General features: G+C 40.2%; 3 protein-coding genes and 1 pseudogene across 3 annotated transcripts; 3 read left to right on the forward strand and 1 right to left on the reverse strand.

The window, feature by feature from the left end:
• The first annotated feature begins 2440 nt into the window (after positions 1 to 2440).
• LOC147281372 (receptor-like protein 6) lies at positions 2441 to 5987 on the forward strand. The gene has a single exon (XM_086246338.1). The coding sequence runs from the start codon at positions 2572 to 2574 to the stop codon at positions 5743 to 5745; it is 3174 nt and encodes a 1057-aa protein (XP_086102464.1). The 5' UTR covers positions 2441 to 2571; the 3' UTR covers positions 5746 to 5987.
• A 172-nt stretch (positions 5988 to 6159) lies between these two features.
• Positions 6160 to 21600, reverse strand: LOC147281373 (ferritin-3, chloroplastic-like). The gene is made up of 8 exons (XM_086246339.1): positions 21195 to 21600; positions 21048 to 21131; positions 20904 to 20964; positions 13405 to 13492; positions 13104 to 13165; positions 6814 to 6879; positions 6635 to 6698; positions 6160 to 6516 (listed from the first exon to the last, which is right to left on the reverse strand). The coding sequence occupies exons 1-8, from the start codon at positions 21497 to 21499 to the stop codon at positions 6464 to 6466; spliced, it is 783 nt and encodes a 260-aa protein (XP_086102465.1). The 5' UTR covers positions 21500 to 21600; the 3' UTR covers positions 6160 to 6463.
• A 712-nt stretch (positions 21601 to 22312) lies between these two features.
• Positions 22313 to 23812, forward strand: LOC147281374 (receptor like protein 22-like; annotated as a pseudogene).
• Positions 23813 to 25817: 2005 nt separating this feature from the next.
• Positions 25818 to 27189, forward strand: LOC147281375 (uncharacterized). The gene is made up of 3 exons (XM_086249085.1): positions 25818 to 26219; positions 26345 to 26576; positions 26667 to 27189. Exons 1-3 carry the CDS (start codon positions 25833 to 25835, stop codon positions 27119 to 27121), a joined length of 1074 nt encoding a protein of 357 aa, XP_086105211.1. The 5' UTR covers positions 25818 to 25832; the 3' UTR covers positions 27122 to 27189.
• The last annotated feature ends 210 nt before the right edge of the window (positions 27190 to 27399 follow it).

Genomic DNA, 27399 nt, shown 5'->3' on the forward strand with positions numbered 1-27399 from the left:
TTCTGGCTTGGGGTTCATCTGTGTGTTTGCAGGGCTGTGGTTCATCTTGAGATTGGCTTACTTTCTAGGTCGATATTAGAAATTGCACATGCTCAATGCAGCATAGCCATATTTATTTTCCCACCATACTTTGAATTCATAAGAACCCATTAGTATCAATCACTTCGGGATCTATTCCATCTGAAACTTTCTCTATGGCTAATTGCCGAAGTTGTTGAATTTTTGTAAAACCTTGAATTCTAAGACAAGTATTAGTTAGAATTTTTATTTGGTTTTATTCACTCAATGCATGTGCATACCTTGTGACTTATGAAGTAATTAGACAACCAGTCAATGTTTAGTTATCGTTTCTGAGTTTCTCCAGAAGAGGTCTTCCTACTATTCCTGTAAATCTAGTTGCACACATATAGTTCCCCAGTCCACAGTTTCATGAACATGACCAACATTTTGAGTTGGTGGATACCAAGATGCACACACTGGAGTAGGATTGCAAACCATGTAGAAAGTTACGTAACATTACAATTGGGGGATCTGTTTTTGGTCTCATACAATTGGGTGTTGATGCATTCAAATTTAATCAATTTAAATGATATTCCATATCATGCAACAATAAGATTTTGTGTTTCAAAATTTAATCTAAATTGAAGGTGGGATTTGATCAGTTTTGGTAAATCTGTTTTGACTTTTGAGTTATAAGCTGGAATTGTTTTTGTTTTTAAATTGTGCAACACGTTCCCCCTGTCATTTGTTCAGCACACTCCTCCTTCTGTTTTAAGCTTCACTGTTTGGGAATTTCTAAGCCCAGGTATGCTCCTTCCAAGTTTGTTGCTTTTGGGCCTTCCGGCCTCCATATTTCCAAAAATCTAAATAAGAATTGTTAAAGAATCTGAACAAAGGCCAGCAATCCTAAACATGTTTTACACGACCCTTGCTGCTGATTTTATGTATGAGTTGATGGCCATTTTTTGGCTTTCTTTTGTACTTGCTAATGATGTTAAGTTGTTAACATCACCCATATGAATAAAGTATCTTATTTACAAAAAAGAAGAGACCCTTTTTAGACTTGAAAAATAGTAATTGATTTATCTGAATTGGATTGTTAGATGAGATAAGAAATGAACCAAATTTGGCTGGATTGAATTGGACTAATTTGATGACTGTAGTTTATATAGAAAACAGAAAGAAGTTTAAATTCGGGTTGTGTCCATTTTTATCAAATACAAATTGATAAGTCCCAGCAAAAGTAGGAAAAAAACACGTAAAATAGAAGGATAACTAATTTGAGTGGAAGAGACTTCCATTGAGAGTTTCTACTCTCAAAACCGTCCATTTAGATTGAGATGGATGATCATGCGGCTGATCTGAGACTTGAGAAGATACAAATACAAATACAATCATCTTGAAGAATTTTTTTTTTAATAAATAAATGATTTTAAAGTCCATCTTATAGCCATTAATAATAAATAAATTCACCTATAAAGTCGTTATGACAAATAGATTCACTTTTTGTAAAAATAAACCCACTTTATTCCCCACGCCCTATTCACACTGCATATTTATATATATATGGGCCACAACTATGAAGGAAAACTTAACAAGAAAATAACTAAAAAAACTGATATTGAATTACCTGGTGAGCCCTGAGCAAGATCATAAATCAATTTGGAATCTTCCCATATTTTCCCGTGAGAGTTTCTCTGAATTCAAAACTTGGAGTCTCCAGGGCCGAGGCACCGTGCCTCTCAAAAACCTCTTGTATTATTGAAATTGTTTTCTTTTTCATTGCCATTCGTTCTTTTGCAAAATCACGAGTGCCCTGGCATTATTACGGTCCAAAATTTAAGAATCATAAAATCAATTCAACCAAAAACATAGTTTGCAAAGAGCAAGCTAGTGAGCAACTAAGACGACAGCTAAGAAACTGAACATGGTATGCCGTTACCTTTGGGCATTTCATCAATGTCCATGTCCATAATTTGTAATCTAGTTGCAGGACTCCTTTGGCTTGAGACTGTCACTTTCCAATGTTCAACACCCACAGTTTCTTCTTCTTAAATAGATGGTCCCTTCCCCCACTTGCTTTCTCTGGGCACCCAAGTCAGTCAAGTGGAGTTCCATCCCCATCTCCTTCCGTCCCAATTTTCCCTGTTACAAATAGATGGATGGGAGAAGACTTCAAAGTCAAGCAAACGACAAATCTCATGGAGGCATTTTCCAACTCCACCACTTTCCCTCCTCAGCACCTTTATTTGCTTCGTCAATGGTCACGTACTGTCTGTGTTAATAGGAACCCCAGAGCACGCCAATGGTCAGTCAATAGGCAATAGTGAACCACAAAATCAAGATAGGAAAGCAACACTGAATGAAAGATTATAGCTTCGTCCTAGTTTACACGTCCAAGTCCCATCATCAATGTAGATTGTAGCTTTGTTCCTGGTTGCATTGGGAGAGACTTCAAAGTCAAGGCAATGAGTACAAATCTCATGGAGGCCTTCCCCACCAGGTTAAAAAGCCACCAGACCCATCAGCATTTGTTCACTTTCCCTCAGCATCTCCACAAGATTATCCAAAATGAAAACTTTGCTCCTTTACTTGTTCCTATTCTTCATCACTGCAGTTCGCAGCCAGTGTCTTGAAAACCAGCAAACATCATTGCTCCACTTGAAACAAAGCCTTACATTCAATACTTCTTTTTCCTCCAAGCTTATATCCTGGAATTCAAGTACCGACTGTTGTTCTTGGCTTGGTGTTACTTGCACCAATGGGCAAGTTGTCGGCCTTGACCTTAGTGAAGAATCTATCTCCAGTGGAATTGACAATTCGAGCCGTCTCTTCGATCTTCAACATCTTCAAAGTCTCAATTTGTCCTATAACGACTTCAATGGCTCTCAAATTCCATCTGCCATGGGAAAGCTTATGAATTTGAGGTATCTAAATTTATCCAATAATTTTTTGTCAGGGCAAATTCCTATTGAGATTTCACGCTTGACAAGGTTGGTTATCCTTGATCTTTCTAGCTATGACTACTTTTCTGATAACGTCCTGCATGTTCTGAAGTTAAGCATGCTTATTCGGAATCTCACAAGGCTTGAAGAGTTATATCTTGATGATGTAGATATTTCAGCACAGGGGACTCACTGGTGCCAATCCATATCATCTTCACTGCCAAACCTGAGGGTGTTGAGCTTGTCCAATTGTGGTCTTTCAGGCCCCATCCATCAGTCCCTTGCTAAGCTTCACTCACTATCTGAGATTCGATTGGATTATACCAATATCTCTGCTCCGTTTCCAGGATTCTTTGCCAATTTCTCAAACTTGACTTCCTTGAGTCTCTTTTCATGCGAGTTGTATGGATCATTTCCCAAAGAGATCTTCCAGATATCTACTCTACAAACCATTGACCTCTCAATGAATGAAGAACTTGAGGGTTCCTTACCAGAATTTCCAAAGAATGGATCTCTTCGATCTTTGAATCTACAGTGGACAAAGTTTTCAGGGTTATTGCCCGACTCTATTGGCAACCTCAAAATGTTGTCTACAATACACGTTTCAAGTTGCAATTTCAGTGGATCAATCCCAAGGTCAATGGCAAACCTTACACAATTGGTTTCTTTGGACTTATCATCGAACAGGTTTAAAGGTTCAGTTCCGTTGTTCTCTATGGCCAAGAATCTAACCTCTATACATCTCTCTGACAATGATCTAACATTCCCAATAAATTTGATTCACTGGGAAAACCTTACGAAGCTGGACACTCTCGACTTGGGAAACAATTTACTCAATGGGAGTATTCCGCTGTCTCTATTTTCTCTTCCGTTGCTGAAATTCCTTTATCTTTCCCACAATCAATTCTCTGGTCAACTCCCGGAATTTTCTAATGTCTCTTCGTCCATGTTGGAATTTATTGATTTGAGTAGCAACAATTTGGAAGGCCCAGTACCCATCTCAATCTCGAATTTCCAAAGCCTTTCTCATCTTTCACTTTCTTCAAACAATTTCAGTGTCTCACTTCCCCTTAATGGTCTGCGGCAGCAAAGAAATCTTTCCTTTCTTGATCTTTCATACAATAACTTGTGGAATAATTACAATGGCATCAATTCTTCTTCATTTTCCTTCTTTCCTGAGGTTGAAACATTGCTATTGGCTTCTGGAAACTTGAGAACATTCCCTGATTTCTTGAGAAATCTATCCAAATTAGTAGAATTGGACCTTTCAGAAAACCTGATTGATGGCAAGATACCAAATTGGATTTGGAGGCTTGATTCTCTTTCAACCCTAAATCTTTCTTGTAACTCCTTGGTAAGTCTAGAAGATCCTTTATTGAATATTTCTACTTCTTCTCTAGAAATGCTTGACCTTCATTCTAACCAGCTTCAGGGACAAATCACTATTTTCCCACAAGGTGCCAAATATTTGGACTACTCAAGCAATAATTTCAACTCTAGTATGAATTTGGCTGACTTTGGACTAACCTCCCTTTATTTCATCTCCTTTCGGAGCACTAACCTCCATGGGATCATTCCAAGATCTACATGCAAGTTGCGAGCTCTTGAGGTACTTGATCTGTCCAATAATTCTCTGACTGGCACGATTCCCTCGTGCATGCCTGCAATGCCCAGCCTCCGAGTACTTGATTTAAGGGGAAACAGCCTTGCTGGGACTATTTCTGATAACTTTCCTGAGTATTGTGGTTTACAAACTCTAGACCTTGGTGAAAATCAGTTACAAGGTCAATTTCCAGAATCTCTAGCCAACTGCACAAATTTAGAGGTTTTAAATCTTGGAAACAATCAGATAACAGACACCTTTCCATGCTTGTTGAAGAATATATCCTCCTTGCGTGTCCTTTCTTTGCGGTCCAATAAATTTTATGGAGGCATTGGATGTCCCGAGACCAATGGCACCTGGCCAAAGCTTCAAATCATAGACCTAGCCCACAACAACTTTGGTGGTAAAATACCTGGAAGAGCTTTGACATCCTGGCAGGCAATGATGGCTGACAAAGATGATGCCACATTAGAGCCCAATTTTTATTATTTTTACATTCCGGTTTTCAATGCCAGTTCGATTTATTATCAGGAAACAATAAAAGTTACCAGCAAAGGTACAGAGAAGAAGTTAGAGAAAATTCTACTTGTCTTCACTTTAATTGACTTCTCGTGCAACAAATTCAACGGATCAATACCAAAGGAAATGGGACAACTCATATCTCTCTATGCTCTCAACTTGTCCAGTAATACTCTTACTGGTGAAATACCATCTTCATTTGGTAATTTGCATCAACTTGAGTCCTTAGACCTCTCAAACAACAAGCTGGGCGGGCAAATTCCCCGAGAGTTTGCAAAACTCAATTTCCTTTCATTCTTGAATCTCTCAAACAATCAATTGTTCGGCAGGATCCCAACCAGTACTCAGTTTTCAACTTTTCCCAAAACTTCCTTCGAAGGTAACAAAGGATTATGGGGGCCTCCTTTGACGGCAGATAAAAGACCAGGGTCGTCACCAGCACCATCAAATGGAAGCCATCCAGATTCTGGACATGGTGAGATTGATTGGGATCTTCTAAGTGTTGAATTTGGAGTCATATTTGGCTTTGGAATTGCCATTGCATCACTTGTGTTTTGCAGGAGATGGAGGATATGGTATTACAGAGCTATGTATAAAATGCTTCTCAAGATATTCCCTCAGCTGGAAGAAAGAATTGGTAATCACAGAAGACATGTTCACATAAATCAAAGGTGGTGATTATGAAGAGAAATGCTTATGCAGCTGGTCTCCTTCATGCTTGGGGCTCACCCTGGCGTTCTTTATTTCAATATATCCAAGAATTAAAAAATCAAAAATTGTACTTCTGCTGTCACTTTTGTTTGGCCTAGCTTGTTTTGGCCTTCATTTTAGTTCTTTGCATTTGTGGTTTCTGTGTTTATTTGTATTGTTCTGTTTGTTTGATATCATGAACGCTTACTCTGTTTTGGCCTTATTTTGAACTCTTTGCTCTGTTTGCGTGGTCACGCCTTGTTTGTATTAGGAGTTTGGTGCATACTAACTATAATCTTGACTTATTCGACAGGAGTCAAGATTGTAAGCCAGGAGTCCAAAAGCTTTGGACACCAATATCAGAAAATAAGCATACCAATCAATTAAGCGAGGAATCTTACATGTCCCACTTAATTATATAACTTCATTTATATGTATATAACAGTCATAGGATTCATGAATTCTGAACTAAAAATCACATCTTCACTACTGGATATCCTTGAATGAAAGACTTGACCAACAGTAAGTTTACTCTGTTGAAGGCTGCTAGCAACTTTGTATAACAAAAAATAAATGTGTTCTACAAAGACAATAGGATATCCTATATGAGTTTCCAACTCTTATCAGCTTTTCCTTAATAATTATACATATTTCTGCAGAGAAAGCACATCAAAACATTAAAAAGCTAACAGCAAGCTCTAGTTTTTCAAAGTGCAGCATCACCCTCATGAAGGAGCTTTTCATCAAAGTGCCACACTCCTGCAAGCCGCAGAACAACTCATTTAGAGTCCATAAAGTAAGAGGGGAGGGACAAAATTGAGTTAATTTCAAGGAAAATATGATGTTGAAGGGCTAAACTACGAAATCTGTTTCATACCATGGCCTTTTCCAACCATCCTCAGTTGAGTTACATATTCAGCTATCTTCTTAATGGCTTCAACCTGTACACAATAAATACATGAATAAATGATTAGTCTGTTGCCAGTGTTATTGCAGAAAGTGTTTTCTCTGGCACTTTTATGTCTTGTGTAGAATAGAAAATGTGTTTCACTTCACCTGCTCAGTCAGAAACTCGCTCCCGATAAAATCTGTCAATTGTGCATCATTGTTATGCTCTGCCACCTGTTTGTGATCAACAACAGAACAAGTGTATATCATGATAAAGAGAATTTTAAATGGAAAAAGAAAGGGTCAAATGCAAATCAGACTGAGACATGTTGGAATTATTACTCATTAATCTCTTCAGTTGGGAGGTTAGCTAGCTGTTACTAGCTGTTGTTAATGTGGTTGGGAAGCTAATGTTACTAGCCGTCCAGACATCACCTTTGCCGTAAGTCAAGTAAGCTAGTTTATGCATGCCCCACGAACGTCTCACTGGATCGCAGTCAAGCGAATCCTTCGTTATCTAAAGGGTTCTCCTGGTCAGGGTATTTTGATGAAACGACATGGGCATTCTGAGGTTCATGGCTATTGTGATGCAGACTGGGCTGGTAATCTAATTGATCGCAAATCTACAACGGGTTTCTGTATGTTCGTTGGTGGAAATTTAGTCACTTGGAAAAGCAAGAAACAAGCTGTTATTGCTCGCTCCAGCGCCGAGGCTGAATACAGAGCAATGGCCTTAGCTACAAGTGAGTTAATTTGGCTTCAATACCTTCTCACTGACTTGGGAATCAGACAGTTTCTTCCTATAAAATTATTTTGTGATAACCAGGCTGCCATTCACATTGCCTCGAATCCGGTTTTTCACGAAAGAACAAAGCATATAGAAGTTGATTGTCATTTTGTCCGAAATCATGTTCAAGCTAATACCATTCAACCTTCTTTTGTCAAAACTGGTGATCAATTGGCAAATATCCTCACTAAAGGAATGGCGTCTGTTCAGTTTCAGAAGCTCTTGTTCAAGCTTGGTTCTGTCAACATTCTCGCCCAAGCTTGAGGGGGAGTGTTGGAATTATTACTCATTAATCTCTTCAGTTGGGAGGTTAGCTAGTTGTTACTAGCTGTTGTTAATGTGGTTAGGAAGCTAAACAGTTGTGTAGCTATTTAATTATAACTAGATGTTGCTGCTGATATAGCCTTTGTCTTTATTGCTTGGCTGCTGTAGCAGCAGCTATATAAGTTGTACTTGAGCCTTGTCTCTTTTTATGATCTGAATAAGAGTTCTATTCACAGTGGATGTAAGTTTGGTTGTTTGTCCAGCCGCACCACTATAACTTCTTGTCTCTCTATTTTTCTATATGGTATCAGAGCACCAAGTTCCTTAGGGTGCTAAAAATTTTCTTCTTAAGATCACTATCAAATGGGGGAGGAATCAAGAAGGCCTGCTTCTTCTTCAGTGGTCTCTGAATCAGAGGCTAACCCCAATATACGACTCTGTTCAGTTTCAGAAGCTCTTGTTCAAGCTTGGTTCTGTCAACATTCTCGCCCAAGCTTGAGGGGGAGTGTTGGAATTATTACTCATTAATCTCTTCAGTTGGGAGGTTAGCTAGCTGTTACTAGCTGTTGTTAATGTGGTTGGGAAGCTAAACAGTTGTGTAGCTATTTAATTATAACTAGATGTTGCTGCTGATATAGCCTTTGTCTTTATTGCTTGGCTGCTGTAGCAGCAGCTATATAAGTTGTACTTGAGCCTTGTCTCCTTTTATGATCTGAATAAGAGTTCTATTCACAGTGGATGTAAGTTTGGTTGTTTGTCCAGCCGCACCACTATAACTTCTTGTCTCTCTATTTTTCTATATGGTATCAGAGCACCAAGTTCCTTAGGGTGCTAAAAATTTTCTTCTTAAGATCACTATCAAATGGGGGAGGAATCAAGAAGGCCTGCTTCTTCTTCAGTGGTCTCTGAATCAGAGGCTAACCCCAATATACGACTCTGTTCAGTTTTGTTAAAAGGACTCAACTACATCCCATGGTCAAGAGCTATTACCTTAGCACTTGGAGGAAGATCCAAGCTTGGCTTTATCAATGGGAAGATACCTGCTCCAGATGCCAACGATCCAAAGTTTGACAATTGGTTTTGCAAAGACCAATTGGTTATGTCATGGATCCTCAATTCTATGGAGCCACAAATTGCAGAAATCTTCAGTTACTCTGAATCTGCTTATCACTCTTGGAATTCTGTTATGGAAATGTATGGGCACCAGAATAATGAAGCCCAAATCTTTCAGTTAAAGAAAGAAATTGCTAGTCTCTCTCAAAATGGAAAATCATTTGTTGAGCATCTGGGAAGATTGAAAAGCATGTGGAATGAACTTGCTCTTTACAGGCCACACACTACAGATACTAACGTCTTGCTGAAACGAGCTGAGGAAGGCAATATTTTTCAGCTTCTTGCTAGCCTTGACTCTGAATATGAAGATCTTCGTAGACATGTTCTTATGAGTGCTGAACTGCCTACCTTCTCCAATGTGTGCACTACAATCCAGCGAGAAGAGGTAAGGAAAAAGACTATGAATTCCCAAGAGAACCTGGTAACCGAGCCTACTGAATCCAAGGCTTTTGTGACTGAAAAATGGAGGTCAGAAAGTAAAAGCTTCAAAGGCAAACGAACTCAAGTGACCTGTGATCACTGTGGACAGGCACGACACACCAAGGATAAGTGTTGGATCCTTTACCCTCACTTAAAACCAAAGTTTAAAAGGACAACAAGCCCTCTTCTGGTTCCATGGCGCATCAAGTTGCTGACGAAAATAACTCAGCAAAAGAAACTGCTGCTAGTTCTGCCAATTCTGCTGCCAATTCCTCAACCTTAATAAGCCAGCTCACCCAACTCCTTCAACAGTTTGGAAAAACTAATAATGGCACTTCTGAGGGTTTCAACTCGTCTCTTACACCAGGTATTTTTCATGCTCTTTCTTCCCTTTCTCATAATGTGAAATTAGACACTTGGATTGTGGACTCTGGGGCAACGGATCACATGACCAACAATAAAGGCTGCCTCCAAAATTTTCATGCAAAAAATCAGACTGTTTCTGTTGCTAATGGGCATTCAGTACCCGTGCTGGGTGAGGGAAAAATCAACCTACTTGGCTCAAATACAATCACTGAAGCGCTTTTTGTTCCATCTTTTCCCTTTCAATTATTGTCAGTAGGGAAGCTAACCAATGAGTTAAACTGTGATGCAATCTTTACTGCAAAATCTGTGACTTTTCAGGATCGAGTCACCAAGAAGATGATTGGTGAAGGTACTTACTCCAATGGTCTATATTTGTTACATCAACAAGTAGACAACTCAAGAGTGTTTCAAGTTAATGCACAATCACCAGATAGCTTGTGGCACCAACGATTAGGCCACCCCTCAACTCGAGTTTTGAACTCATTGTTTCCTTCTCTAAAATCCAGCTCCATTAGTTGTGAAATCTGCCATTATGCTAAGCAAGCTCGGCTGCCTTTTGTATCTTCATTATCCAAAACAGAAAAGCTTTTTGATTTAGTCCACACTGATGTATGGGGACCAGCTCCAACTGAGTCATTTGATGGCTTCAAATATTTTGTGACCTTTGTGGATGATTTTTCTCGTACAACATGGCTGTATCTATTGAAGTCAAAGAATGAAGTGTTTTCTTGTTTCAAAGATTTTCATCGTATGGCTCTTACTCAATTCAATGTTCATATCAAGGTTTTAAGATCAGATAATGGAACTGAGTTCTTATCCAATCTCTTCTCTAAATATCTCACCGAGCATGGAATAATGCGTGAAACAAGTTGTGTTGGCACACCCCAACAAAATGGGGTAGCCGAGAGAAAGAACAGAGATCTCCTTGAAAAAACAAGATCAATTATGTTTCAGATGAAGATTCCCAAATCTTTTTGGTCATATGGAGTTCTCACTGCAACTTATCTCATCAACAGGCTTCCAAGTCGTGTTCTGAACTTTAAGTCTCCACTTGAGATTGTTAAAAAACACAGACTAAATCTATCCCATTTGCGTGTCTTTGGCTGCCAATGCTTTGTTCATATTCAAGCACATCATAGAGACAAGCTTGATCCCCGTGCTATCAAATGTGTTTTTCTTGGGTACTCCTCTACACAAAAAGGATATAAATGCTATGATCCCATCAGCAAAAAGGTTATTATCTCTCGTGATGTATCTTTTGATGAAACCAAGTCTTTCTTTGAACCAACACAGGAGATTGAACTTCAGGGGGAGTCTTTTCTTGATCAAGTCCCACTGCCAATTATTGATGACAATTCTTTGTCTTTATCCCATCATCCAGAAGACGAAGGATCATCACACATTCTTCCAGCAGACCTGCACCAAGAAGCTCGGGCTACTAGTTCACCACCTGATGGAGGACTAAGAAAATCAAATAGAGTCAAGCAGCAGTCCACTAGGCTTAAGGACTTTGTTACTTATCAAACTACTCGATATCCTATTGATAAGTATATTTCTTATGCTAATTTTTCATCTTCTCATACTGCCTTTGTTAGCTGCCTCAACACTGCAGCAGAACCCACAAGCTTCCATGAAGCTGCTACACAGCCTGTTTGGCAAAAGGCTATGAAGGAAGAATTGCAAGCTCTTGATGACAATCATACCTGGACTGTTGTCAAGCTACCAGAAGGAAAGAGACCAGTGGGGTGTCGTTGGGTTTACAAAACCAAGTTTAACAGCGATGGGACTATTGAACGGCACAAGGCAAGGCTTGTGGCTAAGGGGTTCACTCAAACCTATGGGGTTGATTACAAAGAAACGTTTGCCCCCGTTGCTAAGATGAACTATGTACGTGTTCTCTTGTCCATTGCAGTCAATCACAATTGGTCGCTACACCAAATGGACGTGAAGAACGCCTTCCTGCATGGAGAATTAGAGGAAGAAGTCTATATGACTCTCCCTCCAGGACATCTTCAAGAGAACCAAAGAGGAATGGTCTGTAAACTTCACAAAGCTTTGTATGGATTAAAGCAGTCTCCACGTGCTTGGTACGCTAAGCTTAGTTCAGTTCTTGAGAGTACTGGATATAAACGAAGTCAAGCTGACTCATCTTTGTTTGTTAAGAGAGGCGGTTCAGGAACAGTAGCTGTGCTTATTTACGTGGATGACATTATAGTTATAGGAGACAATGAAATGGAGATAGCCAACTTAAAGTCTTTTCTGTCCCAGAATTTTTCTATCAAGGATTTGGGTCGTCTAAAATTCTTCCTAGGCATAGAAGTTGCTTCTTCCAACAAAGGTCTGTTTCTCAATCAGAGGAAATATGTTTTGGATCTCCTCAAGGAAACGGCAATGCTTGAAGTTAAGCCCGTTGCCAATCCAGTCACTAGTAAAGGTAAACTCGATTTATCTGGCACTTTGCTCACTGATGTCAAGAAGTATCAACGTATCGTGGGGAGACTTATTTATCTTACAATTACCCGTCCAGACATCACCTTTGCCGTAAGTCAAGTAAGCCAGTTTATGCATGCCCCACTAACGTCTCACTGGATCGCAGTCAAGCGAATCCTTCATTATCTAAAGGGTTCTCCTGGTCAGGGTATTTTGATGAAACGACATGGGCATTCTGAGGTTCATGGCTATTGTGATGCAGACTGGGCTGGTAATCTCATTGATCGCAAATCTACAACGGGTTTCTGTATGTTCGTTGGTGGAAATTTAGTCACTTGGAAAAGCAAGAAACAAGCTGTTATTGCTCGCTCCAGCGCCGAGGCTGAATACAGAGCAATGGCCTTAGCTACAAGTGAGTTAATTTGGCTTCAATACCTTCTCACTGACTTGGGAATCAGACAGTTTCTTCCTATAAAATTATTTTGTGATAACCAGGCTGCCATTCACATTGCCTCGAATCCGGTTTTTCACGAAAGAACAAAGCATATAGAAGTTGATTGTCATTTTGTCCGAAATCATGTTCAAGCTAATACCATTCAACCTTCTTTTGTCAAAACTGGTGATCAATTGGCAGATATCCTCACTAAAGGAATGGCGTCTGTTCAGTTTCAGAAGCTCTTGTTCAAGCTTGGTTCTGTCAACATTCTCGCCCAAGCTTGAGGGGGAGTGTTGGAATTATTACTCATTAATCTCTTCAGTTGGGAGGTTAGCTAGCTGTTACTAGCTGTTGTTAATGTGGTTGGGAAGCTAAACAGTTGTGTAGCTATTTAATTATAACTAGATGTTGCTGCTGATATAGCCTTTGTCTTTATTGCTTGGCTGCTGTAGCAGCAGCTATATAAGTTGTACTTGAGCCTTGTCTCCTTTTATGATCTGAATAAGAGTTCTATTCACAGTGGATGTAAGTTTGGTTGTTTGTCCAGTCGCACCACTATAACTTCTTGTCTCTCTATTTTTCTATACCACGAGCTATATTAATGAACTGAAAAAGAAATCTCATATCATGGAGATGTATTACCCTATGCAAGCTCAGGAGTTTTTCGTTTGTCAGCTTCTCCAAAGACAATGCTAATTTCATACCTGCACCAAGCAATTAATGACAGCCAGGTTATTAGAGAGCACAATTTAAAATACTGTTCAAGACAGTATCACAGCTTGTCACTTCCACAAAGTAGAACATAAATTGAACTCAGTAAAAGGAAAAAGAAAAACCCTGAATTCAGCAGTAATTACCAAAAAGCTTGACTATAATAAAGAAATTAGTGCATAAATCTCCACTTGCAGGTGTAGTTTTACTAAAAACAAATTAACAATCTTACCATACAATGCATCTCCCTTCTCTGCATGCTCAAACTCTGAAGGGGGGCTTATTATAGAGTGTAATTTTACTCTTCCACCACGTGTGTTCTGAGCATAATGGTAATAATCAGATAGTATTCCAATACAAGACAATAGAAAACACATAAAACATGTATCTTCCATTAATTCTTGTTGATGAGTGTTGATACCCATATTGATCCAGCAAAATTACGCGTGGAAGTGATGAGGCTTAAATGGGGTTCGAATCGTTGTTTTCCCAAACACGGGTTAAGAAAAGAAGTCCAAGAGACTATAAACATGTTCATAGGCCCGAAAGGTCTAGTGAATAGGGTGAGGCCCAAGAATGGACTCGAGACCCAGGGACCAAGGCCTAACTGTGGGCTTGGCGACTAATGGGCCAAGGCCAATGAGGCTTGGTGATCCAAAGAAGCGAGGTTAGACTAACCTCGGCTTAGGACACGGGTTAGTAGCCTGTGATGGACCGTGGATTAGCCCCCATGAATATGAACACTCAATATCATAGAAGCGCAAGGCATGAATGGGCTTTGGTGCGGTGAACGTGCGAGGCCAAGGGTAGCTTAGCCTTGGCACTCAGGGAAGGCCCAAGCCTCAATGATCTAGGCTCGAGGCTTCGTTTTAAGGGGAATCTCATAGGCCCACGCCCCAAGGGACACCTTGGGAAAGGGGGGTACTCTGGAGATGGCCCGGTACTAGTGTTGGCCCAAGATGACACTTGGAGACTCATAGAGTCCCAGGTGGTAAGATTCGCAGGCAATTAGGGTAGAGTAGATGGGCTTCTTGGCTAGAAGGCCTAGCTCGTGCAAGAGATAGCTTAGGAGGAGGCGTGTTCTACTTGAACAAGGAATCATGACCCTATCCTAAAGTTAACTTAGGCGGCAAGCTATTATGAATCCCAATTAAACAATGACTAGAAGACCTCGGTCAGAATCACTATAAATAGGGGACCCTTGCCCTCAGGTATGATATGCAATCCTAACTCTCAAGAATACTCTGAAACAAGGTGTGTTTATTGACTTGAGCGTCGGAGGGTCCTTGGCCGGTACCACACCGGTGCCCCCCTTACGCTTAGTGTTCTCTGTCCTAGTGTGCAGGGGAGAAGGAGAGTGACGTAGTGCTCGATATAGGCCTTGACGTGGAGGTCAGAGGCTGGGTTGATCGCGTGACGAATTTTGCGCATCAACATTTGGCGCCGTCTGTGGGAAACTAAGTTTTAATTCTCATTCGAACTTTACCTAGCTGATTCCATAACGGATCTGCAAAAGACACTAGACTTTGATTCGGCTGCACGAATCATGTCTTCGGAGGAAAGCCCTAGGAGCGAGCAGCATGACACCCCCTTGACCGATGGTAAGAGGGGAAAGAAGAGGTCGTCACAAGTCCGAAGGCTGAGGGAGGAACTGGCCCGAATGGAGGCTGAGTTAAAACGGGCTCAGGAGGAGCGCGATATGGAGCGAAGGACTGTGGAACGCTATGAACTGATGTGGGTCGAGGATGAGGAGCCTGCCCCTGCTGGAGGTAAACGTGCGCCCACCGAGCCAGAAGCCAAGATTAAGAAGCTGGTTGTCCCTGAACTCCCCTTGGAATCGGACATGCCGTCCCAGGATTATAGGGAGTACGAGGATGCGAGGCAGATGCTGAATGAAAAATTGAAGAAGTATGGGAAGGAAGTCCCGCTCCGCGTGCGTTCAGAGGTCTATCAGGAAAGGCAAGAGAAAGAGAAACAGGCACCTAGGTTGAACAAACGACAGAGGGAAAGACGACCTGAGAATGAGGATGACCGGGCCCATACGGCCTAGTCAGGCCAATCACAGGGAAGGGATGAGGAGCTACCCCCTCCACCGGACCAGACTACTCGACTGCTGTTGGAGTTGAGTGAAAGAATGAAGAGAATGGAGGAGTCACGGGGAGTACGCCCGTACGTCCCAGGTGGGGGAGAGCAACCTGGTCCTTTTACTAAGAGAATAATGTCTATACCACCAATGAGAAGGTTCAAACCACCTAAGATCTCTCAATATTCTGGGGAGGAAGATCCTATGGATCACCTGTCCAACTACCGCTCGGCCTTGGAGGCCCATGATGTAGATGATGCTACTCGGTGTCGGACTTTCCCATCGACTCTTACTGGGGCTGCCCGCGATTGGTTCTATCAACTAGCTCCAAACTCTATCAATTCATTTGATGAGCTTCGGGAAGCATTCATTGACCAATACATCATCCGAACCGATCGCCTGTACTCCGTAACGGACTTAACTCGAGTCCGCTAAGGAGAAAGGGAGTCACTGCGTGATTATATCGCTAGGTTTCAAACCGAGTATGGGCGGTGTGGTAAGAGTAATGATGAGCTCGCATTTGCTGCCTTTAGGGGAGGTCTGAAGGAGGGGCAATTCCTATTTGAACTAAACCTGAGCGAGCCGTCAACGTACAGGGAGTTGATGAGGCAAGCCATTGCATATGCACAGGTCGAACATAGGACGTATAGGAAGAGAACCTCTTACCAAGAGAATGAAGGTGTTGATCGAACCTCTTACCACTAGGGGCGTGAGCTTCCCATAGACATTTGTCCCACCCTCTGACCTAGCAGTAGCTCGCATCCTCTTGTCAGGGTGGAAGTCAGGTGAGGGTACGAATCTCTTACCCTGTAGGGAGGAAGACCCGGGCATAATGGCAGAGGGCGGTCGGGGAAGTGGTAGCTGCTTCCCACCCACGGTGGGCCTAGGAGGCGGGGCATTCGGAGTAAAGGGAGGATTAACCCTCGAGGCTGGGATCCCCATATTAGTGGCTAACCGAGACGTGCGGGATTGAGGACGCTTGACAGTGTTCTTAGTCCGCGTCATAGATCCTGTAAGGACATAGAAAACATAATGGTAAGTTCAAGATAAGAGCGAAATAAAAATAAATAAGGAAATGAGGGAAGCATAAGAAAATTACTCGGACGATTTGCTACACCAAGGCGATCGAGGCGTTCCTCCTGAAGGAGGAATGAAGAACGCCTATTGATGGCAGGGAAGGCAAGAACGGCGTCTACCTGCACCTATAGTATACGGTGTAACTCAGGTCTCTTCACTTTGACTGCAAAAAAAAAAAAGAAAGATAAGAACCGATCACAATGAACATAAGTCTCAAAGGGTTTCTAAATGTTGCCAAGCCTTATAGTTTCAAACCTAGAGGTCTAAACTCAGGAGGCACTCTCCAATCAGCCGGTGTACCCGCGTCGCCCTCAGGAAACTCCCATTGTCCAAAGGCAAAGAAATACTCAAGTTTCCATGCCTTATTAGATGCGGGATTCCCTTCGATCACTTTCTCATCACGAGGCGAGGCATATATCCAACCCCGGCCATCCTTTGCTTGGTACATGCTCAGATTATATAAGTAACTGAACTGGGAGGGTGAGGGGCCATCATACCCCAACCCGACAAACGCAGACCTTAGGCTAACCAACAACCGCCAAACGTTAGCCGTAAGCTGCGCAGGTACCACCTCGAAACATGCCAAGATACGCTGAATATAACGGGGGAGAGGAAGCCGGAACCCCAGCTCAAACCAGAAAGGGTGGATCAAAACATGGCCTGGGGGAGGGCGACTTAGTACCTCGCCCTTCTGGGGCAGCCTCATCTAGACGCATTCTGGAATATTGTAATAACACCTCAAGGCTACTAGACCCTCATCAGTCAGGGTGTTGGCAGGCATCTGCGCTGTGTCAACAGCCCATGGCAGGGGGGCACCGTCTCTATCACCGGTGGAACCCCCTGCCCGTGAGGATGAGTCTCTAACCTTTGGGCCATCATTCCCAAGGGACGTGGAGCTTTCCCCAGAATATGAGGAAGACAAAGAATCCTCGTAGGAAGGGGATGACGAGCCGCTCCCGCTATCCGACATAGTAGGTATCTACAAAAAAAAATAACGGGACGGGCATGGGTTTAGTAGCACAAAATCGAAGGTTGGACCTATGTCTAGACTTAAGTTGTTGGGGCGTCACTACGAACTTGATGCCCAGTCACAGTAACAGCAATTTTTCATTAGAAATGCAAGCATAAATGCTTACCGTGGGAGAGATGACTTGTCGCCGGAATGGGGAACTGGAGCTGAAATCGCTTCTAACGGGTTGACGATCCAAAACTGAAATACACAAGCAAGCCCAGTCCTAAGTTTGTGACTCGAATAAAGTTGCGCTAAAACACATGCAATGTACGGAATGACATGATGTTAAAACAGGGAGGCCACTTACTTTGTGTCTTTGTGCTTTACACAATGGGAGGTTGAACTTTGCGAAGCGCCGACGCATGTCTCTCCCTGCGATGGGGAAGAACAGATACGTGAGTCTCTGCAATATATAATTATAACCCACAGGTTGGTTTAAAAAAAAAATATATATATATATATATATAAAGTCTCAGCCTCGACATGGCTGAGGCTGAAGCTAAAAATCTCTCTCTTGTTGTTACTATTATCTCCATGCAACGTCCAGACCAACGAAAGCTGGAGGTTTTGAGTCACTACCAAAGTAAGGGAGGAAGAGGCTTCAGCCTTCCTGTCCACTGCCCAGCACAAACAACCCAACCAAATAAAAATGGGCAATAGAAATACAAATAGTTTACCTTGCCGACAGCTTAGACGCAATCGAGCTCACACGTGGTTGAGCAATTGCAGACTCACTCCCTGAAATGTAAATAAAGGACGTAAAGGTGAGATTTTCCCAAAGGTAAACCACAAAAAAAAAAAAAAAAAACCAGCTTCAGCCACGATAGGGCTGAGGCTGAGGCTAGCATATCTAATGCTGAATATATGCTAGCTTCAAAAAAAAAAAAAAAAAAAAAGACCAGCTTCAGCCATGATAAGGCTGAGGCTGAGGCTAGCTTTATGCCACAATTTTTTAACTTTCGCAGGTACCCAATTACACATGCTAGCTTTAACCCTTACTTGATGCCTGCGGATCCTCCCCTGTGGCTTCAGCCTTCTCTGTGGTTGTGCACTCTTGGTCACAGAGAAGCTTAACTCATGCTTGCTTCCACTGCTGCAAGCGAGCTTGAGACGCAACGACTAACTTCAGCTTCTGCCTTGCTAAGGCTGAAGCCACATACAAAATGTGCCAGCGTCTTGTTTCTCTGTGTTGGGAAACACAAAATGGAGATAAGACAAAGAGCTTGATGGTTTTTGAGTCTCTCTGTCTGAAGTAGATCTTAGAAAAGACAAGGCATGACTGATGGGTTATCTATGATACCCACTGCATGAAGAGACCAACGAACCAATGGTCAATTGGTTGTTTTATAGCATATAAAGACAACCCACATACATATCAACTCCAACATAGCCAGCCAATGAAATGGGCTGGGCTGTTCTTTTTGGTCTTTCTACCTCCACATGATGATCACTGTATAAGTGATATATATACCTCCAGGTGCTTGGTAATATATATATATATAGCTATATGTTTGTACGTCCTATATATCTACAATACCAAAAAATTTATAGCTAAGTACTATATATGTATATATTTAGCCATATATATATATATATCTAGGTACTCAATATAAAGTGAGCTTTATATATATATATCTATATATATCAAATATATATAGCTCAGTACTATATATATACATATATATATATTCACGTACTGTATATCAAATATATATATGTCTAAGTACTATGTGTATATCTTATATATATATATATATATCTATGTAATACATATATTATATATATATATATATATCTGATGCGCAAAGATGGGAAGGCTGAGTACATATTCATATGATGATATTAAATATACTTTTGGGTACACATTCATACTTTTAAGGCTGAGTACATATTCTTTTGGGTCTCGTATATATATATTATATATATATCTGATGTGCAAATATTGATAATATATATTTGAGTACTTAGATTACGTAATAATATATAATCACATATATATTGTTACCTATATTACGTAATAATATATATTATATAATATATATATTATATATATTTGACTATGGTAATTTACAGCCAATGAACATGACCCCATCATTTTGTAATATAATATATATTATATATATATATATATCTTTGTAATATACATCTCAATCATGCTTGTGTCTCAGTCCATTACCACAACACGAATTGAAATTTCTTGGTTGTTCATGATTTTGTTTTGGGTCCTCTCTTTGGCCCGGCATTTAGTGCACCGAAGTGATCTGCGTCTCATGAACTCACAAATAGGATTATTTCGCTACCATTTGTTTTGTTTATGTGGCGCACAATTCCCATAGTCATTTCGGTTCTTCTTGATTGTGGACTTGGGGGACTAGACAGGGATGAAAGGGTGACTTTATGCCGCTAGAATTTTGCTCGGAGAAATAAAATTAAAAATTTATTAAGTCCCCAACCAAGAAGTACCTTTTGGCCTGGGAACTTGGGGGACTTCTGTTGATACCCATATTGATCCAGCAAAATTACGAGTGGAAGTGATGAGGCTTAAATGGGGTTCGAATCGTTGTTTTCCCAAACACGGGTTAAGAAAAGAAGTCCAAGAGACTATAAACATGTTCATAGGCCCGAAAGGTCTAGTGAATAGGGTGAGGCCCAAGAATGGACTCGAGACCCAGGGACCAAGGCCTAACTGTGGGCTTGGCGACCAATGGGCCAAGGCCAATGAGGCTTGGTGATCCAAAGAAGCGAGGTTAGACTAACCTCGGCTTAGGACACGGGTTAGTAGCCTGTGATGGACCGTGGATTAGCCCCCATGGATATGAACACTCAATATCATAGAAGCGCAAGGCATGAATGGGCTTTGGTGCGGTGAACGTGCGAGGCCAAGGGTAGCTTAGCCTTGGCACTCAGGGAAGGCCCAAGCCTCAATGATCTAGGCTCGAGGCTTCGTTTTAAGGGGAATCTCATAGGCCCACGCCCCAAGGGACACCTTGGGAAAGGGGGGTACTCTGGAGATGGCCCGGTACTAGTGTTGGCCCAAGATGACACTTGGAGACTCATAGAGTCCCAGGTGGTGAGATTCGCAGGCAATTAGGGTAGAGTAGATGGTCTTCTTGGCTAGAAGGCCTAGCTCGTGCAAGAGATAGCTTAGGAGGAGGCGTGTTCTACTTGAACAAGGAATCATGACCCTATCCTAAAGTTAACTTAGGCGGCAAGCTATTATGAATCCCAATTAAACAATGACTAGAAGACCTCGGTCAGAATCACTATAAATAGGGGACCCTTGCCCTCAGGTATGATATGCAATCCTAACTCTCAAGAATACTCTGAAACAAGGTGTGTTTATTGACTTGAGCGTCGGAGGGTCCTTGGCCGGTACCACACCGGTGCCCCCCTTACGCTTAGTGTTCTCTGTCCTAGTGTGCAGGGGAGAAGGAGAGTGACGTAGTGCTCGATATAGGCCTTGACGTGGAGGTCAGAGGCTGGGTTGATCGCGTGACGAATTTTGCGCATCAACAATGAGAAAAATAAACAGACTGGGCAGACAATTGAGTTTAATTACCTGATATTTTATCAGCTTTTCAGCATGTTCTCTTTCTTCCTCACTTGATTCCTTGTAAAACCTGATTGAGACATAACCATACATTAATTCTTAAAACCATTATATACACTATGTAATGAGATTTTCGGGATTTGTGTGGTTTACTTGGCAAGACCCTTGAGAGCAATGTTGTCCCTGTCAAAATATGCAAACATGGCATGGTACACATATGACACATTGTATTCCACACTGTCATACAAAGAAAACCGCGTAATTAATCAGAACAAAAATCATTAATAACCCAATTGACACTTGATCTGCTCGTTTATTGCAGCTTCACACTCATCTGCATAACTCTGGCGAGCTAGTGAAAGCTGAGGGGACACAGGAACAACAAGAGCATCCTTCTTGACCTCTTCAAATGGCTGAAACACCACACCAGTCAGCGGTACAGTGTTCGACGCAGAAACCACAAACTTGTTGGGTTTTCTCTGCGGATTAAGACTCAGAGCCAAAGCATGCTTCAGGGTAGAAGTGGAAGATCCAACTTTTGAGCATAACAAGAGGTCCGCTTGCTTGTTTGAACAAGAAACAGCTGAAATGGGCCTCAGAGACATTGGTTTTATGGCTTAGAATCAGATTAGCTGAAATGGGTTTTCTAAAAACAGAGATTTTCTACAAGAATTTGGACTGGAAATTGCAGAGAAGGAATTGGAGAAAGGTGGGTGAGGAAATGTGAGAGACTGAGTCGGTTGAGGGGCTATATAGGGAAGTGGTGGAGACCAGCTGGCATGGGCTTTATTCTCAACCGTCAGATCAGAAAATATGTTGAGGGTTAGGATTAGAACACGTGTACAGGCGTGTGGCGACCTCGTGTGGTCTATCCAGTACTGTAGAATCTGGCCATAATATCGGTTCCACGTTGCAATCTTAGTATACTCAAAATTTTGTCTACTTTAAGCCTTCTAGCATGGTGATTCTTAAATATTCGATACCCAAATTAATTTTGGGTATCAAAAAGTGTAAAAATATAGACTTTGGAGATCACCAATATAATGGTGTTGAGGCCCAAATATGGAGATCTTAATATTTAACTTATTTATTTGTTAGTGGGACAGTCATTTAATAGCTTTTATTTGTTAGTGGGTCAATTATTTAATTTGATTTTGGGTATAGTCTATACCCAAAACTGGAGATAGTTTTTGGGTCTTAAAAAATTATTGAGATCACATTTCGGCTCATTGTGGCTGAACTATACTTATTTTATACTCAAAAAATGAATTTAGAGATCAAATTCAGGTTTCATTATGGAAGGCCTTAGGGGGATGGTCTCACTCGCTCGAGTGTTGTAAAAGAAAATACGCGTGGTTCTAGTCGCCAATTGCAAGAAAAGGGCATTTTCGTAAAAAAATTAGATTTGGAGGCTCAATTCTCTTACTTGGCTAAATCTTTCTTGTAACTCCTTGGTAAGTCTACATATCCTTTATTGAATATTTCTACTTCTTCCCTACGTGTGCTTGACCTTCATTCTAACCAGCTTCAGGGACAAATCCCTATTTTCCCAATATTAGCCGAATATTTGGACTACTCAAGCAATAATTTCAACTCTAGTATGAATTTGGCTGACTTTGGACTAACCTCCCTTACTCATCCACAATTCATCTCCCTTCGGAGCACTAACCTCCATGGGATCATTCCAAGATCTACATGCAAGTTCCGAGCTCTTGAGGTACTTGATCTGTCCAATAATTCTCTGACTGGCACGATTCCCTCGTGCATGCCTGCAATGCTCAGCCTCCGAGTACTTGATTTAAGGAGAAACAGCCTTGCTGGGACTATTTCTGATAACTTTCCTGAGGATTGTGGTTTACAAACTCTAGACCTTGGTGAAAATCAGTTACAAGGTCAATTTCCAGAATCTCTAGCCAACTGCACAAATTTAGAGGTTTTAAATCTTGGAAACAATCACATAACAGATACATTTCCATGCTTGTTGAAGAATATATTCTCCTTGCGTGTCCTTTCTTTGGGATCCAATAAATTTCATGGAAGCATTGGATGCCCCAAGATCAATGGCACCTGGCCAAAGCTTCAAATCATAGACCTAGCCCACAACAACTTCAGTGGTGAAATACCTGGAAGTGCTTTGACATCCTGGCAGACAATGATGGCTAACAAATTAAGATGATACCCCTTCAGAGCTCAATCATCACCTTGGCTTTGAAGAAATTTACTATTCATACCGGCTTTATTATCAGGATGCAATAATAGTTACCAACAAAGGTAGAGAGATGGAGCTAGTAAAGATTCTAACTGTCTTCACTTCAATGGACTTCTCGTGCAACAAATTCAACGGATCAATACCAAAGGAAATGGGACAACTCATATCTCTCTATGCTCTCAACTTGTCCAGTAATACTCTTACCGGTGAAATTCCATCTTCATTTGGTAACTTGCATCAACTTGAGTCCTTAGACCTCTCAAACAACAAGCTGGGCGGGCAAATTCCCCGAGAGTTTGCAAAACTCAATTTCCTTTTATTCTTGAATCTCTCAAACAATCAATTGTTCGGCAGGATCCCAACCAGTACTCAATTTTCAACTTTTCCCAAAACTTCCTTCCAAGGTAACAGAGGATTATAGGGGCCTCCTTTGACGGCAGATAAAAGACCAGGGTCGTCACCACCACCGTAAAAAATAAGCCATCCAGATTCTGGACATGGTGAGATAGATTGGGATGTTCTAAGTGTTGAAATTGGAGTCATATTTGGGTTTGGAATTGCCATTGCGTCACTTGTGTTTTGCAGAAGATGGAGGATATGGTATTACAGAGCTATGTATAACATGCTTTTCAAGATATTCCCTCAGCTGGAAGAAAGAATTGGTAATCACAGAAGACATGTTCACATAAATCAAAGGTGGAGACGTTAAAATGATTATGAAGCTGCTCTCCTTCATGCTTGGGGCTCACCCTGGCGGTTCTTTATTTCAATATTCCAAGAAATAAAATAAAAAATGTGCTTCGGCTGTCACTTTTGTTTGGCCTAGCTTGTTTCTCTCTTCATGTGGTTTCTGTTTTTGTTTGTATTGTTCTGTTTGTTTGATGTCATGAACGCTTACTCTGTTTTGGCCTTGATTTTTAACTGTTTGCACTGTTTGCGTGGCCACGCCTTGTCTGTATTATGAAGAGAATTGTTTATGCAGTTGCTCTCCTTCATGCTTGGGGATCACCCTGGCGTTCTTTATTTCAATATATCGAAGAATTAATAATTAAAAAAAAAAAAGAGCTTCTGCTGTCACTTTTGTGTGGTCTAGCCTGTTTTGGCCTTGGGAGCTTGAATTTCAGGAATTTCCAATACTGCTTCAGTCTCGGAATTCCCGTCCCCGGAATCCATCACGGATTTTAACACCGCCACGTCGGCCTTTAATGCCTCCTAGGCAAGACATCGGCCGCCGCCGCAAAGATGATATATGCATGTACGCACGTACAAAACAAATAACTTTTCCACCCTTGTGTTTATCGGTTTTAATTAGTCCTATTTAGAGGGTTACAAAAAAAAAAAAAAAAAAAAAAAAAGCCGAGTGTAAAATTAATACCAGATTTCAAATAGTGGAGTTACAAGTGAAAAAAAAAAATTCCTCAAGGAAACAAGATAGCTTAAAAACCCAAAAGGGACAAATTAAACAAAAACTATTACTAATGAAAAAAACTTCTTTTTTTTACAACTTAAAACGTTCCAAATCGGAGGTCGATTGGTCTTCTTCAGTAGCTCCATAACTTTTGTGGTGTAGGGTTGTGAAATGCTTTGAGTTTCCATGTTATACACTCCAAAATCAAGTTCGCCAAGTTCAAAGTCAAAATTTATACTAAAGAATCATAGTTAAATTATATGCAATTCGGTTGACAGTTTTGAAAATTTGAATGTACCACAGATATTAAAGAGTTATTTCCAACGAAGAGAGAAACATCACGCAATATTTTTTTCTTAATCAACTCACCTTTGTCGAGATTTATTCCGAAAATTTTGAATCTCTTTATCTTTCGAGTATCATCATCCTTTGTAATTATATCCTTATGAACAATAATTAACAATTCTTTCTCATTTAAATCCACGAGATATTTCTTGATGTGGCAGCCTTTTCGTTCAATTTGGGCAACAAACTTTTTATCTGAGTGAGACTGCGAAGTAATTTCAAAATATGAAAGTGTGCTATAAGAACGAGGAACGTCAACAGCATAAAATTTATCTTGAACATGAACAACTTCAGCAATTGGACTCCACCTTTCCTTATAATAAGTCCATGTTGTGTCTTTACTAAGTCTAATAAAAGCCAACTGACAACAATCTTCATATATGACCACAACAATGCAATTATTTGCGTCTAATATTGGATCCGCTGTAATTGTTGCCTTGAAAACATAATGGTCATAATTTTCAACCCAACAACTTTTGAGATGTGGTTTCTCTATGAGACGTGGTGGGTTTAGTGGAGGAAGGCGAATGATTGAATGTTCTTTAGGGTCTGTTTGGTATTCTATTCAAAAATTTTTTTTTTTTAAAATAAAAAAATAAGTTTTAGTCAAAAAAACGTATTTGGTAGACCATTTTTAAAAACAGTTTTTAGAAAAAAAATTCAAAAACATGCCTTTTTTAAAAATGATAATACATCATTTTTTTTTTTTTTTTACACTTCCTTTTTTCTTAGATGTCATCATTTTTTAAATTTAAAAATTGTTTTCAAATTTCATACCAAACACGTTTTCAAATTTTTAAAATTGATTTTGAAAACTCACATTTAAAAAAAAAATCTTAATTTTTGAAAAAAAAAAATTTGAGTTGGATATCAAACGGGCCCTTATTTTTCTTCCATGGTAAAACTCTAAGCTATATGTCTTTGTGTTCGCACTATTGAATATTATTATGAAAAATATATTCATAAAGTTCCTTGTATGGTTTCTTCCCAAACAGGAAATATTTGGTTGAGGGAGCTTTTAGATGGGAATGAACGTCGGTGTCATGATATGTTTAGAATGGACAAATATGTGTTTTCTAAATTGTGTACTGATTTGGAAACTCATTATGGGTTGAAAGGTTCAAGGAGAATGAGTGCTGCTGAGATGTTGGGAATGTTTTTACACACTCTAGGACATGGGGTAGGAAATAGGTTAATTCAAGAACGGTTTCAACATTTCGGTGAGACCGTAAGTAGATATTTTGGTGTCTTACTTGATTGTGTATGTCTTATGGCAATAGATATCATCAAACCTTCGGAAGATGAGTTTAACGGTACCCCTAAAGAAATATTGAGAGATCCTAGATATATGCCTCATTTTAAGGTAATAATTTGATCTAGTAATTTATGATTTTTCTTGTTAATTAATTATTTATGATTTTTCTTGTTAATTAATTATTGTTAATTAAGTTACATGTATTGAGAAGTTTATCTTTGCATCATTTGTAGGATTGTATTGGTGCTATTGATGGTGTACATGTACATGCCTCGATACCTCCTCAAGATCAAGTACCATACATTGGCAGGAAAGGGATACCGACTCAAAACATAATGGCTGCATGTAATTTTGACATGCAATTCATATTTGCATGTGCAGGTTGGGAAGGCACTGCACATGATACAAGAGTATTCATGTCAGTTTTACAAAATGATGCTTTAAACTTTCCTAAACCTCCAAATGGTAATATTATACTTTCAATATTATAATGTTGAACTTTCAATTTTATAGTTTAAAATTATAGTATAATTAAACATATAATGTATTTGACAGGTAAATATTATCTTGTGGATGCTGGGTATCCACAAATGATTGGGTATTTGGGACCATATAAGGGTGAACGATATCATCTTCCAGATTTCCGCAAGGGTAGCCAACCAAGAGGTTCTAGAGAGATATTTAACCACGCGCACTCTTCCCTTAGGAGTGTCATTGAGCGTACTTTTGGAGTATGGAAAAGAAGGTGGAAGATTTTAAGGGACATGCCCAATTACTCGTTCACGAAGCAAGTTAAAATTGTCATTGCAACTATGGCACTTCATAACTACATACGAAGGCATGCCAACCGTGATATACATTTTAATGAAAGTGAGGATGACCCAAATGACATCGTAAGTGAGGAGGCAGATCAAATTGAGGATTATCATATTACCCAGGGTTCGGGAGCACAAGAGATGGAGCAACTGAGAAATAACATTGCTACAAGTTTAATTCGTGCATCCATTTAGACGTTTTAATATGTATTTGTTATTATTTCCAATATTTTTAATTCTTATTTTACGTTGAAAAAGATGTCGAATGTTAGTTATAGTTTTTTGTTAGATAATATTATATAGTTATGTTTTCAAATATCAAACAAATGAGAGACATGTGTCAGTTTAGACCTCATACATGTTAACATGTAAAATGAAAAACTATAAATTTGTAAAAAAAAATTGAAAAACAAGCACTTTTACATAAAATGAGTAAAAAATATTTTCAACTATAACATGTCAATTTTAGTCAT

The sequence above is a fragment of the Dryas octopetala genome, chromosome 6, assembly GCF_963921425.1.
Source record: "Dryas octopetala chromosome 6, drDryOcto1.1, whole genome shotgun sequence".
Lineage (NCBI taxonomy): Eukaryota > Viridiplantae > Streptophyta > Magnoliopsida > Rosales > Rosaceae > Dryas > Dryas octopetala.